The following is a 14907-nucleotide window of genomic DNA, read 5'->3' as shown; positions in this document are numbered from 1 at the left end:
CTCAGTTTGCGCGAGATAGATTGAATGAGAAGGGCGGTTGAGCCTCTCCGGCTACTATCGGATAATTCGCAGACCCATGTGCCCAGATTGTTTGTCGGATCAGGTTCACGATTCTTATACCCCTCGAAGAGGCCACTATGCACTATGCATTGACGAACTTCCAATGCAGAGAGCATCGAAGAGCCCGACCGATGTCGGAGAATCCCAGCATCATATTTCCCGCATTCGTAGCCGGTAGTCGCACACCTTCCAGGTTTGCTACATTTTGCAATTCGATTCGCAGTTTGTCTATGCACGAGGTTTAACCCAACGGATCTATCAAAGCGTTTTCGATGATCTGTCTCGTGCATTACCCAACCGGGTTATTGCGGTAGTCTAAACATGAGGACGATCGGCGCAAAGAATCTCACAGCCTGGACCCTGGGTGTGTCGATAAGCATAGTAAGGGATCATTCGGATATGAACCACCGACCAACGTCACATCGTCTCTGAGGATTGGCAAGTGTCTCCGTGTCAAATGCAGGGTCCAGCAGGGTCCAGCAGAGCCGATCGAATGGCAGACTCGAACAGGCGTTTCATATTGCGAGGCGAACAGAACGGAAATGACCCTTACATTAATCACCGCTGTCAAGGACCCCATGGGCCGATAGGTGCTCTCACGCGGATACATGATCTCAGGGGCATTGTCGAGCATCTACAGTATCTGGAGCGTGGAAGATGACAAGGCACACGGGGTTCTAGACGACTGCCTCGCCAGTGGAACTGACGTTCCAATGAGAGCGGCGGATGAACAACTTCCACGATGCGCTAAAAACGCCAAAGTGCGCGATGTGACCCTGATTGGAGGCAAAAAGTCTACAGCTGCCCGATTGCGACAGGGATTGGCCTCCAGATAACGATGATCGTCAGGGCCTTTAGCTTCTCCGCCTCAACTTCCCTTCATCTCTTGCGTCCTACGATCCCACTCGACCAAATCATGTCGTTCCGTCTTCTATCTTCAAGACTCAATTCCCCACATATACAGGGTTCTCACTCTCCGGCCGAATGGTGATCGTCGGGTCTCCGCCGAATGGGTATCGAGCTTCCTACTTCGCTCGTGTGGACTTGGTCGGACATCTCCGTTCTGGCACAATCGTCGCTTGTCACAACCCAAGCCTCTGCCTCGCCCGCGATCATGGACCATCACGCCCCGCCTCCCATACCTTGCTACCAGGGCCCTCGACCCCTTGACTTAACGAGATGCCGTTCCGTCGTCTCAGGGGCTCGCCCCTCCCAGGCTCCATCCCAGCAAGTCCGTTGTGTCCATCTGGCTGGCCGATGGACTCCGTGACGATCTCGAAGTTCATGCTGCAGGTACTGGATCGGCACCACTGGCTAACCGGATGAGGGATGACTCCTCCTCCAGGTAACTCTCGATAGGTGCCGTTTGGGATGCTTTGCTTGATTCATGTAGATCAGGATCCACAGTGAACCAATTCCGTGCTTGGGCTATAAAGATGCCTCTATCGCCGGCGTGGTCTTGGATGTCTCCAGTCCGCACAATTCTCATCTTCTCGCTTCATTCTTTAAAGTCATTCTTTACTCTCTTCTTTTCAACATGGTCGTCTTCAGCAAGATCACGGCTACTCTGGCCTGTCTCTCCGTCGCTTCGGCTGTGCCGATGGGCGGTGCGCGCAAGAGCAGCTTCACCGTCAACCAACTGGCTCGTCCTGCTACCGGCGCTAAGACTCTCAACTTGCCCGCCATGTACGCCAATTCTTTGACCAAGTACGGTGCCTCCGTCCCCGCCGTCGTTAAGGCTGCTGCCGAAAGCGGCTCGGCGGTCACTACCCCTGAGAACGACGACGAAGAGTATCTGACTCCTGTCAACGTCGGTGGCACTACTCTGAACCTAGACTTTGATACTGGTTCGGCCGATCTGTAAGTTAAACACCGAAATAGCCGTCTATGCAGATGTTTGGCGTCTGACATATTCATAGTTGGGTCTTCTCTTCTGAGCTGCCCGCTTCTGAGCAGGCTGGCCACAGTATCTACAAGCCCGGCGCCAACGGCACCAAGCTTGCTGGTGCCACCTGGCAGATCCAGTACGGTGACCAGAGCTCCGCGAGCGGTGATGTCTACAAAGATACCGTCACCGTTGGCGGCGTCAAGGCCACCGGCCAGGCCGTCGAAGCTGCCTCCAAGATCAGCCAGCAATTCGTCAACGACAAGAACAATGACGGTCTGCTTGGCCTGGCCTTCAGCTCCATCAACACCGTCAAGCCCCAGGCTCAGACCACCTTCTTTGACACCGTCAAGTCGCAACTTGACTCCCCTCTCTTCGCCGTCACCCTGAAGCACAACGCCCCAGGTACCTACGACTTCGGCTTCCTCGATAAGTCCAAGTACACCGGCTCAATCACCTATACCGACGTCGACAGCTCCCAGGGCTTCTGGATGTTCACCGCCGATGGTTACAAGATTGGCAGCACCTCCGGTAGCTCCATTCAGGGTATTGCTGACACCGGCACCACCCTGATGATGCTGCCCGACGACGTCGTCTCCGCCTACTACCAGCAGGTCTCCGGTGCTCAGCAGGACTCATCTGCAGGTGGCTATACCGTTCCCTGCTCCGCCACCCTGCCTGATTTCACTGTTACCATTGGCAGCTACGACGCCGTCGTCTCCGGCGACTTGATCAACTACGCCCCTCTGACCGCAGGTAGCTCCACTTGCTTCGGCGGTATCCAGAGTAACTCGGGTCTGAGCTTCTCTATCTTCGGCGACATCTTCCTGAAGAGCCAATATGCCGTTTTTGACTCCAATGGTCCCCGTCTTGGTTTCGCCCCTCAGGCTTAATTCATTCAATCTCTAAGCCGAGCCCCCTTTCTTGTCTGTGTAGGCATCGTGTTATGCTGCAGAGGGATTAGGTATGTATATGAGTAGATGAGAGCTGGCTAGCGGGCTAGCTTGGATTGGTTTTGGAGGATCAGGTTCAATGTTTGACCGTGGCTTGAGTCTTGACGCGACTGGGCTTGTACATGTGTCTTTTATAATGCTTGCAGCACATAACATCCAAAGCATTGGTACAAATCTTTATTGCCGAATGTAGAAAAGGGTTGTAGAACTGGTATTTATATCCAGGCGGTTCTGGACTAAGTCCAGAGCGACATTATCCCAGAGATCTGAAGACTGATCTTTGAACACAAAATCTTAAAGGCCTTGGCAATATTGAAGTGTTGTGTTGGTCACCGAATAGGCCTTGAGGAATCGGTCCTTCGAAGGTTTGAAATACCTAGCATTGCGTATCCAGAAGTTTCAAAATTACCGAGTCTTGAAAGTTTATGAAACCCTATGCGTGCATGTTCGTAGTTCTTCATGGGTCGCTGGATACGGCGGCCGATCCTTGGAAAGTAGCGCAAAGAATGTGAAAAGAGTCTAGACGAACCCCATGTGTGGGGGTGAAGAATGCCGGGAAAGTGGACCATCCTGACCACCGGTGGCGGATCATCTCGACCCGCCAATTTCCAGACTCTTCCGCCAAGTACACTCACCCCGTGCCTCTGAAGATTTACCGGGACTGGAGTCTATACACTTGTTACACCGGCCTCCACGATACCAAGGAGAGACGGTTCGACCCTCGCCTCGTCACCGCCATCTCGCTCCTGCGGTTCCACCTCCTTTCAATCCGCCTCCACAGAATGACCATCTAATCGGCCGCGCCCTTGTGTGCAAAGAATTTGGAAGGAGGACTGGTGAACTGTTCCATATGCCACGGCCGGCCACTCGAGCCGCCTGCACTATCTGATCATGGAAGATGCGCCTCGTGTGACTCCCCGCCAGATCTGGGCGAACCCGGCGACGACCACGACCAAGACCTATTCGTCTGGATGCACCCCGTTCATCTTACCTAGCAATGGTATGTTCCGGTTCGAGTCTTCATTCTACCGATCTCGACGTCAATCCTCAGGCTTTGGCACTCCTACTAACCCAAGCTTCGTGGCATCTTGTAGGGGTTATACATGTCAACAATTCTTACGCTTTTACCATCACCGATAATGCCGTCTTTGAACCGGTCTGCACTGGCGATCCGATGGACTATACCCATGTATCGGCGGTCCTCGATACCCGTGATCCGTTCTATTCCTCCGTCACCCCCCCAGCTATACGCGATTGGCTGCGCAACTGTTGTCAGCTATGTCCTCGTTATAATTCTCCTGATCACTCCCCGAACCTTCTTCATTGGTGGCCCCGGCGGCGGCGCAAACTTCCTCGGAAGACATGGCATGATCAGTGGTTCATATAGTGGGAATTCGTCGGTCGTCGGAGTTGGAGGTCGGCCATGGCTGCAGAAAGTAGCGGCAATTCTCGTTGCGATATCTCTAACTATCGCCACGGTGGACTCTTTCAAAGTTGCTGAGCTGCAGTACACATATGGTTACTCGGATGCCGAGGCCCTATCGGAAGAAGTGATCGATGGGACAGAGATTCGTATCGTTCGCGTGATCTCAAGTACATTCGTCTGGCTGGCGCAAGTCCAGACCTTGATTCGACTATTCCCCCGACATAAGGAGAAAGTGATGATCAAGTGGGCCGGGTTTGCGCTGATTGTGCTAGACACAACGTTCAGTATTTTGGAGAATTTCTATGTCAAGAATACATCTCCACGACCCCGGCTATACGATGATGCGATTCCCGCACTCAGCTACTTGTTTGAGCTGGCGCTCAATCTCTTATATGCCGCATGGGTCATTTTCTATTCGATTTCGAAACATCGCTATGCCTTTTTTCACCCGAAGATGCGCAATATCTGTTTTGTTGCTCTTTTGTCATTATGTGCGATTTTGATACCGGTGGTTTTCTTCGTCATGGATATCGCACGCCCTGAAATCGCTGGTTGGGGTACCTATATCCGATGGGTTGGTTCCGCCGCCGCGAGTGTGGTGGTGTGGGAATGGGTAGAGCGTATAGAAGCGCTTGAACGTGACGAGACGAAAGATGGAATCCTTGGTAGAGAGGTCTTTGACGGGGATGAGATGCTTGAAGTGACTCCGTCCGAGGAGGTTGATTGGCCTCGTTACGGCCCAAGAAACGACAAGGGAGGTGGAGGTGGTGCAGCTTCGGGTTGGGGTGGCATGATAGGGTTGGCCCATCGTCCTCTGCGAACTCGCGTTGGCATCCGTGGAACCCGGAATCGGGGTGTCCCAGCCAATGTGCCAAATTCCAACAATCCTGCAGCTCCTCGGAACCCGAACAACCCTCACCCTACTCCACCTCCAGCAACCTCAACACCGGTCAGCCGCGCGGACACCACTAGCGCTGCGAGCACGGTATATAATGTTCACTATCATCCAGTCGCCAGCCCAACACCGCCCGTGGCGATGCCACAGATGGAAGAAGAAGACGAGTTCGAGGAGGGCAAGGAAATTGAGATTGAGGGAGATTGGGAACCACAGGTTGCGAAAAATCTGGCCCCCGAAGAAGCCAGAGAACAGTCACCGCACATTGCTCCTGCTGATCCGCGCTGGCGCAATCTCATCAACCATTTCAAACGAAGACGCGCATCCCTTCCCCGAGAGGTGGCCTTCGCCCAAGCCGTCGAAGAAACTGCACCAGGAAGCGAAGGCTACTCATCTGATGACAATCCAGATGCGCAAACCTCGCAGGCAAGAAACAACACGTCCTTTTTCAACGGCAAAGGGCTCTCCAGCGCCGGCCAGCAAAATGTCAACGCAACCTTACCGGTCACCGTCATCCCAGCCCGACGCCGCGGCCAGCACACCTGGTCTCCTCAGAATCATCTCCTGGAACCATCCTCGCCACGTGAGCCCCAGCCCCCGCCCCGTCCTGGTCGCTCTGATCTGCCTGTACGGGTCATTCCATCCCAGCCACAAGCCTCGGCCCCCTGGACCGATGCAGACATGGAGCACGGCGGCAACTACGTCTTGCGCTACGATCCGGAGACAGCGGAATTGATCGACGAAGACGTCAGTCAGGTTCGAGACCGCGATGCCTCCGGTGACCATATAAGCTGGACGGAGTCGACAATCTCAGAGAGCAATGATGCCGGTCGTGCTCAAGGCGCAGAGCCCCGACCTGGTCATGGGAATGAATAGTCTTAATTGGTGACTGGCATGAGTGGTGTTTATATTCCTGATTTGGCTAATTTCGTATGCACATGTGGGATGAGGAGTCGACGTAAGTGGTTTATTGGATTGGGCTTTGCATAGCATGTTGGGATATATATTTCCCGTAGATACCCTGGGATCTTTTTTAATTTTCGGAGCTTGGATCTTTTAATCTATGAATTCATTACAATCGGACTATTGTACTTAGGATAGCCCAAAATAGTGCTGACTCCACGTGAAGACGTCACTGCCCTTTTGAGGATCTACGAGTGGAGTGCCAAACTTTTCAGGGAAACTTCAACGTCGATCGAGCACCACATGATTTGATCTCTCGCACATTACAGCATATCATCTCCAGACTTCGCATTAGATTCGCAACGAACGCATAATTTTGAAGCAGACGGACGCTGACTGGCTCGAGTGGAGACGGCTCCGCTCATTCTCGGGAACTTTTTGCTCCGGAAGTTGCATCTTCCCCATGTTCTACCTGGAAGCTTCGTTCACGTTATGAAGGATGTCGCAACATGGCGGCCATCAATCGGAATATGTTTGAGGCCGGCATCACCACGGACTTGCCCCGTGGTGCTTCGTTGATGGTTCTGCCGCTGAACTTGATCGCCCAGATTGTGACGAATGTTAGATCCCTTCAGCTACGTGAAAGCTACACCACTAACTCTAGCGATCGCAGGTCGACGACACCGCCGACCTGGCCCGATTATGCCGAACATGTCGCGTCCTCAATTACATGGCCCTCCCACAACTATATACCAGCTTAACCCTGACCTCCTACGACAAAATTCGATATCGTGGCGAGCAACCGGAGGGCAGCGGCAGCGCCAGCCCCTTCACAATGGGGCTCAATGCGGTCATAACCCGGCCTTATGCGACTCTTGTACGATCAATCACCCTGCGCGGCGACTGGAAAGAAAGTGACTTAGAGGAACACGCGCAAGTGGGTCGAGTACCGGACTCGTCTATGCTGCTGAATATTGCGGTGCGAGCAGCGGTGGATCGCATGACCCATTTGGAGAGCTTCAGTTGGGAACTCAATACGAAGATGCTGGAGACTGTATATACTGGGTTGACCCAGCTCCCCCGACTCAAATCGTTGACGATCCGCTTCCCCTCCTCCCGCCATCCACAGCCCACATTCGTGCTTCCAGGCATGCCGCACCTGCAGTGCCTCAAAATCACCGATATCGACCCTCTCTGTTATCCCGATGACATTGCGACCATGTTGCTGAAGAGCAAGAAGCTCCGCGAACTGAAACTACACTGGTCACCCCGCATGCGAAGTGCGCAGGAACCCAGTGTCTCTCTACACGATTATTTCCGGAAATGTATAGCCGCCAAACAACCTCTCCCGGTGAGAAAGCTGTGTTTCCAAAATCTGTATGCATTCCACAGTGAGGATTTTAATATCGCATTTGATCCCACGACTGTCGAAGAGGTCGTCTTTCTGAGTGGGACGGACAGCCTGGGATTGGTCAACACATTTGTCGAGAACAGCTGGCCGACAGTAGTGCCGCATAAAAAGCTCAAGATCAAGTCCATGCGAATGGATGCAATTTCAAAACGCAACTCGGAATTTCTCGGCAACTTCAGAGGCCTTGAGCGGTTATATTTTGTTAACGTCACCGCGGATTCGCCTGACTGCCGTAATTCACCTCGGCCGCATGCAGGGTCAAATCCTGCTGCCCTCACACCTCCGGTCTCGGACTATCCGAACGGGACAGCAGTCAACTCCCCCACTACAGCAGCCTCGCCGGCCAGCCAACTGAACATGGCGCTTGCTGTACGCGATAGTTACTTGGCTAACATCACAATGAACCATGGCGCAAGCTTGCGCCATCTACTTCTCTCCTCGAAATGGCCTCTCTCCACCGCCATGATAGCTCGCCTCGTCCATAGTTGCCCGAATCTGGAACAATTGGCCCTTGCAACGGAATTCTCAAGCATGGATTCCCTCGGGTTGTTAGTGCCATTCCTTCGAAATCTAGTGGCGCTCCGGCTTTTGATCCCAGCGGGCTCGCCGCCACCTCAACACGGCTCGACGGGCAATAACGCACCTCGGGTCCAACCAGCAACCGCTGCAGAGAAACCGTCCAGGAAAAATAAAAGATCTCAGCAGGCCGGAAGGATCTTTCGCATGGTTCAAAGAAATCGAGGAAATAATGCTCAATGCGCATAGTCTACTTGATTTGGTTGAGCTGGATGACGAGCTCCTCATGAAATTAATGAGCTATGATCTCGCAGATAAAAACGTCTTCGGAAATGTCAAGCTTGTCGGAATGGGCTGGAAGGTCTTCGAGTTGCGGGATTTCTACAAAGCACCCATTGAATCTCGCGAGGAGCCTGTCACACAATCACCGGCTGTTGGCCGTACCGAGTCCGAAGTCGAAATTCCGACTCACGGAACCAACGGCTTGAATGGTGATTTGAGCACACCGAGACAGGCTGATGATTCGAAACCCACAACTCCCATTCTTCCAACAAACGGCCTTGATACTGCCCGCGTATCACAATCAGCCTCGGTTTCTTCGTGGTCAACGCCAGGTCCCAACCCAACATCGACGTTGGGGAAACGGAATAGGGACGACGATGACAACGGCACACGACAATCACCCTCTGATCTCCAGGAGGGGACCAACACCCGATCACCAAATTTCATCAAAAGTGGCTGCTTCCCACCTATCATCACTGAAGACGGCCAAGTCATAAGGCGAGCTATGCGGCGGGTTGGTTGGGAAATCCTTCAACACTGGGAGATTTGGGCGTTGGATGCGCAGGAGATATGAACATGCACCTTTCTGTTTCTCCGCTCGGTACATACAATGAGGACTAGACAAAGCCACAGCGATATAACGGGAGTAAGGATGGTTCAATTATTCGACGTTAGCGGGAGTAGTGTATTTTGGATTATCGTGAGCGGGATCTGCTATTTTTGCAGACTTGATGTGATCCACGTAATATTATTTTCAATGAATTCTGACCAGAATATCGTAAAGATACCAGACTGGAACGTCATGATCATTTCCCATGTACGTCATGTACTTTGTTTACACTCAGTACTTTATGCACTTTGCAGTTCGATCTACGAGCCATCAATCATTGTGAAAAGCCAAGGCGGTGACAAGAGAAGAAAGTGCCGATCTGCCAATGAAAATTCATAAAAAGGGGACCGATCAGCATTTGGGGTCAAACCGGTTTCCTGATCGGGGAACCCCTCGGTCCTGTCAAGTCTGTCATCGTCGATACTGACAGTATTGCCCCATCTTTCTGAAGTCAGAAGATGGCAATAGAAATTGGAGTGACGCCCCGTGAAAGTAGGCTCGACTCGGAGAAAGACAGAATCCGCGATCTTTCAAGGTGCGGCTTTTCTGACTCAAAGCTCATTGCTCTCACTGATCAGTGGTTCTTACTGTTTAGATACTATTGTACATTTGATCAAGATGCGCGGTCAACTGACAGTCCTCGTCTCTCTCCTGACTCTACACTGACTGCGCTAACACAACTGGGCGTCTATCGTTTCGGCTGTAACCGATCTTTTGTCTCCATCATTGACGGAGAACAGCAACATCTGATCTCAGAAGCAACTGCTTCGATCTCTTTACGCAAGGAAGATGATCATCTTCCAGATGATGGCATCTATCTCGGTGTGCGAACGCTTGATCTCGAATGGGGTGTTTGTCCACACGCCATCCGTCTTTTCACCGGACAGGATCCCTCACGGGTAACAGACACAGAAAACATCACGGCAAATCGAACCCGTAATATCATCCGTGACTTTACCAAGGAAGACTTTTACAACAACCGCCCTTACGTCCTGGATTGGCCTTACTTCCGTTTCTACGCTGAAGTACCTATATACAGTCCCTCCGGATATGTTCTGGGCTCTTATTGTGTCGTGGACAACAAACCGCGTACAGACTTTAGCGACAAGGAGGTGGATGCTCTTCAAGACATTGCAGATGCCATATCTCAACATCTCGAGAACGTTCGTGTGGTCCATTATCACCGACGCGCGGAGAATTTGGTGAAAGGCTTGACCAATTTCGTCAAAGGGCATACAGAATCCGACTCGCCAGATTATTTTACCCAACTTGCCTCTCCGGAGACGCTGAACTTCCACAACCTGAACTTTTCAGATAAAGATATTCGAACGAAGGAGCCAAACGCATCACCATTGCTCCCAACGAGTATGTCCCTCAGCAATCAGTCAGTCTTGGATCGATCATCTTCAATCACCCAAGACGAGGGAGCATATTCTCTGTTCTCAGAAGCGAAAGGGTCGGACGAGACACTGCCTACTACCCAACCATCATCGCTTGCCCCGGGTACACCGGAATCGACAGACCCTACGCGTCTTGACGAGTACTTCCCGGAACCAGCGACAGACGACATGCCTCTTGCAGAACGGGTGGCTGCAATTTTTACCCGTGCTAGCAGCCTCCTCAGAGCATCAATGGATGTGGACGGGGTTACTTTCTTTGATGCACGTCAAAGTGATTCTCAATTGTACGTATTATTCTCTTCCCAACTCGAATCATTTCTAAGCATAAAACAGTGACCCCTGGGATGAGGGAAATTCAAAGCTGTCCTCCAAATACGGGGATCCCGGCCCTGTGATTGACGCACGGCCTTGGACCCTTGACCTTTCCACCAAGAAATCTCCCAATTCAGGAGATTTGTGTCGTTTCTTGGACCATGATTTGGACGTGTCATTTACTAAGCGTCCTGACACAGACTCGAGGCCCGTACTATCGGAAGACGCTCTCCGTGAATTGATCAAAACTTACCCCGGCGGACACATATTCAACATGGATGATGAATCACGTTCAACAGATAACACGCAAAAAGAGGTGTCTCGCCACCTCGCCCAGAGTCTACCGCTAGCAAAGTCAGTACTGTTTATCCCATTGTGGGACTGGAACAAATCACACTGGCTAGCAGGAACGGTAGTCTGGACAAAGAATAGTCACCGTCCTTTAGGCATGGACGAATTGCATTATTTCAAAGTTTTCGGCGATTCCATTATATCCGAAATATCTCGGGTGCACTGGAGAGCAACTGAGAGGTCAAAATTTGACTTCGTATCATCTATCAGCCACGAACTTCGCTCTCCCCTGCATGGCATACTTGGAAGCACCGAGTTAATCCAGTCTACGCCACTTCAGCCATACCAGCATAATATGGCCAAGATGATAGAAAAATCAGGCTTGACTCTACTTGACACAATAGATCATCTGTGAGCTTTTCCCATATCACGACAAAGTTCTTAGTTAACTCGTTGCAAGGCTGGAATACTGCAAGATCAATGATTTGGCGATCACGAACAACTCAGGAAGCAACAAACGCCAGAACGACACATCCAGTCCTGGTTCAGACTTCGACCTGGGATCATTAGTCGAACAAGTGACAACCGTCCTTTGCGCTGGCCAAATCCCCCGATATGCCACCTTCCTGACTAGCACTGACAGTGAATATCAAAATTTCTACAGCAGTGACGATTCTTCAGTGGTCGTACGAATCGAGAAGCTTGATTCGTGGATGGTGAGATCGGCTTCGGGGCCATGGAGAAGGATTCTGATGAACATCATCGGCAACGCAATGAAATGGACCAAAAATGGCCTGGTTGAGATCACTTTATCAAAAGCGAGACGTGAAGTCAAAGATGGCTCTTCATTTGCCCATCTGTGCGTCAAAGATACCGGCATTGGAATCTCACGCGAATATCTCAAGAACATGCTCTTTTCTCCATTCGCCCAGGAGGACCCATTATCGCCCGGTGTCGGTCTCGGCCTCAGCATCGTTCGCAAATTAGTCAAGTCTCTTGACGGTGAAATCGATGTCCGAAGTGAATTGGGTGCAGGTACCGAAGTGGACATTTATATACCCGTTACCTGTCTCGCAACGACCATCTCAGCTTCAGAAACAGAAGACTCACTTCCACGACCCGGCAATCCTCCCGGACCGATCTATGCATCTGTCATTGGGTTACAAGACGAGCCGGATCTGAGCGAGATACCAACGGGGATCTTGAGCGTCCATGCAAAACGAAAGGCCTCGATTCAAAATGCACTCACGGACGTCTTGGTGACACAGTTGGGGTGGAACCTCTCATTCGCAAAGCTCCCAGCTGAGGAGCAGGCTGATGTTGCAATCATCCAGAAAGAAGACTTTCACCACATGTTGGAGGAGGGTCTCTTTACCAGGGACTCCAAGCCCACATTCAAATATTTCATTGTGCTTGGTGGTCAACACCCGCCCTCGGTAGAGACTATTCCCGCAAACATCATCCACGTTTCGAAACCGTAAGTTCAAAACCCCCCATCCCTGTGAAATTCGCTTCAACTAACGCATGGTACAGATACGGACCTAGGAGACTCCTTGACGCTGCTGTGAGATTTTTGAAAGTTTATAATGCTCCGGTTCAGTCCGACACCCAGGAGTTGGCACCCATTGCGTCTTGGTCACAAACTCCCCAGCAAGCCTTATCACAACGAACACAAGAGGAATCTATTACAATATCAGGACTCTCCCTCTCTAGCACATTAGAGGTTGGAAATTCTCCCAATCCGCCAGAATCTATCCATGTTCTTGTGGTGGACGACAATGATATCAACCTCAAGGTGAGTCAAGGCTTCCACCGTGGGCGTATTGGATCGCATACCAGAAAGCTATTTACAGAACCTAAGCTGACGCTACGCCCTTAGATTTTGTCGGCATTCATGCGCAAACTTGGTTGCCAATACGAGACGGCTTCGAATGGACAAATAGCGCTGGAAAAGTATAAAAGTGGCAACCGACGATATAATTTCGTTTTGATGGGTAAGCTTCAATTATATTCTTTGGAGGCTTTGGAAAGGTCGAAATTTTGACATCACCAGATTTATCGATGCCCGTAATGGATGGTCTGGTGGCCACAAGAAAGATACGCGAACACGAGCGGCAAAACCGACTTAACTCTTCATGCATACTGGCAGTAACGGCTGTCGCTTCCAACTCTACGCAGGAAGCAGCTTTGAAGGCAGGGGTGGATGATTACTTGGTGAAGCCATTGTCCTTTGACCGGCTTCGTCAAATAATGGATCGTGGATGAGTTCATAGTTCATCAGAAAATGCAGAACGCGGTCACGCCAAAGAACCTCCCAAAATCTTGGAAAAAAAAAAAGTGAGATTTACGTTCCTTGGCCAACTTGTCCATAGCAAGATGTAACATACCTTTGGAGTGTCATCCGGGTCTGGGACATGTACATAGGGAGGTGACCCGCCAATAAGAGGTCGGGGAGCTCGTACTTTAGCTATGATCGACACAATTAGCGTCACTTTAAGTGGCCCGTCCATCAACGCCTCAATTTGCCACCGATTTATGGCCGACGTGAAAGAACAGTACGCCTAGGAATACTGCTTTCCTAGGGCAAAGAACTGAGGATCATCTGGGTCCAGGGGCATTGTCAGAGTCTCCCCTTCCATGGTTTTGAGTTTTCGCCATCAGCAAAGGCGGCATCATCCCCGTCTCAGACGTCATGATGAGTTCAAACATGTCAAGCATGTTGTGAACTACCCACCAACGGGCATTCATCAAGCGGGTGCCTGGATTGCAGGTGGTTTTCGGTGGTTTGCTGCTATATAAAGCCGGCCTTTTACCCTTGAGATCTCCGCCTCACCCCACGAACACAATCCAAGACCCTATACTGGCATAATTCTCACAAACTCACCTCTTTTAAAATGGATCATCGGCCTCGAATGAGTCAAGAAGCTGCTTCCACCAACGAAGTGCCCACAATGGGCTCCGCTGCTTCCATTTCACGCTCTGCGTCCTACCCCGGGCCTGATCGCGAGGCTTCTCCGAACGCCACTTCGCCTAAAGGTGTGAACGGACAAAATGAGCATTACCAACAACAACTTAAGACGGCTTCGATTGAGCTTCTCAATGATGAGCGTGTGGGACCGGCATCCAAAGCCGGGAGATCTCTCCAGAATGTGCTCATGGAAACGGAGCAGCGTCTGAGAGAGCAGCGAAAGAACTCTCTTCACCACAAGGGCCTTAAGTGAGCACTTGAACTTATCTACATTTGTCGTTTCAGCCACCGTTAATTTTCCTTTTTTTCTTTTTCTTTTTTTTTTCTTTTTCTTCTTTTTTAATTTATACTTTTTGGAAGCGTTGGAAATGGCTCCCTCAAGGGGGGATGCACGAAGTATTATTGTATTCCTAGGAAGAATTTCAGCGAGTGGGCGGATCTCATGATGGTAATGAATCTCATTTCGGGTGGTATCTATATTCGCTCTTCTCAAGCATACGTATCTATGCAACGATGACCTTGTTTGAAAAAAAGACAAGCTCCCAGATTGATCGCGGCCCTGGGCTTGAAGACGGAAGGAACAGTCGCTGCCCCTGGCAGAATCCGTGCCACCAAGTAATGTAATTCACCGCTAAAGTCGGCCACGCCACCGCTCGAGGTACAAGATAAACCTCCAAACAACCCAATACCCTGATCCAAATATGTTATCAAGGAATTATTTATCTACAACAAAGAAATTGCCTGTGTCAAGATGACAGATCGATGAATAGCCAACACCGCTACATAATAAGGACACCCAAAGATTGTTCTGCATGTAGGATCGAACACCAGCAATGTAGTCCTGACCCCGCACTATGTGACAAATGAGAGACATAAGTGACTAGTGACATGAGTGAGATGAGAGAAACTTTTGATATTGACTTTGAGGATTGATCATCCAACCAAACACCTATTTTCTGAAGCGCAAAGGCATCAAGCCGCACCTCGGAAATGTT

The 14907-nt window shown here is 50.8% G+C and overlaps 5 protein-coding genes across 5 annotated transcripts; all 5 read left to right on the top strand.

Annotated features, from left to right (window-relative positions):
• Positions 1-1597: 1597 nt before the first annotated feature.
• N7477_003365 (pepsin-like aspartic protease) lies at positions 1598-2838 on the top strand (the record flags this gene model as incomplete). The annotated part of the gene is made up of 2 exons (XM_056965028.1): positions 1598-1920; positions 1980-2838. The coding sequence occupies 2 exons, from the start codon at positions 1598-1600 to the stop codon at positions 2836-2838; spliced, it is 1182 nt and encodes a 393-aa protein (XP_056824981.1).
• Positions 2839-3789: 951 nt separating this feature from the next.
• Positions 3790-6095, top strand: N7477_003364 (PalH/RIM21 family protein; the record flags this gene model as incomplete). The annotated part of the gene is given in 3 exon segments (XM_056965027.1): positions 3790-3898; positions 3993-4129; positions 4143-6095. 3 exon segments carry the CDS (start codon positions 3790-3792, stop codon positions 6093-6095), a joined length of 2199 nt encoding a protein of 732 aa, XP_056824980.1.
• A 536-nt stretch (positions 6096-6631) lies between these two features.
• N7477_003363 (uncharacterized protein) lies at positions 6632-8905 on the top strand (the record flags this gene model as incomplete). The annotated part of the gene is given in 3 exon segments (XM_056965026.1): positions 6632-6742; positions 6796-8181; positions 8192-8905. 3 exon segments carry the CDS (start codon positions 6632-6634, stop codon positions 8903-8905), a joined length of 2211 nt encoding a protein of 736 aa, XP_056824979.1.
• A 494-nt stretch (positions 8906-9399) lies between these two features.
• N7477_003362 (hybrid sensor histidine kinase/response regulator) lies at positions 9400-13209 on the top strand (the record flags this gene model as incomplete). The annotated part of the gene is made up of 6 exons (XM_056965025.1): positions 9400-10625; positions 10675-11355; positions 11405-12421; positions 12478-12739; positions 12824-12938; positions 12998-13209. 6 exons carry the CDS (start codon positions 9400-9402, stop codon positions 13207-13209), a joined length of 3513 nt encoding a protein of 1170 aa, XP_056824978.1.
• Positions 13210-13838: 629 nt separating this feature from the next.
• Positions 13839-14165, top strand: N7477_003361 (uncharacterized protein; the record flags this gene model as incomplete). The annotated part of the gene is made up of 1 exon (XM_056965024.1): positions 13839-14165. One exon carries the CDS (start codon positions 13839-13841, stop codon positions 14163-14165), a length of 327 nt encoding a protein of 108 aa, XP_056824977.1.
• Positions 14166-14907: the final 742 nt, after the last annotated feature.

Source organism: Penicillium maclennaniae (genome assembly GCF_028827695.1).
Source record: "Penicillium maclennaniae strain IBT 15551 chromosome Unknown utg000003l:1.0-5670915.0:1.0-5674809.0, whole genome shotgun sequence".
NCBI classification, from domain to species: domain Eukaryota; kingdom Fungi; phylum Ascomycota; class Eurotiomycetes; order Eurotiales; family Aspergillaceae; genus Penicillium; species Penicillium maclennaniae.
Note: the sequence above shows the minus strand (reverse complement) of the source record. Positions and strands in the feature narration are given on the sequence as shown.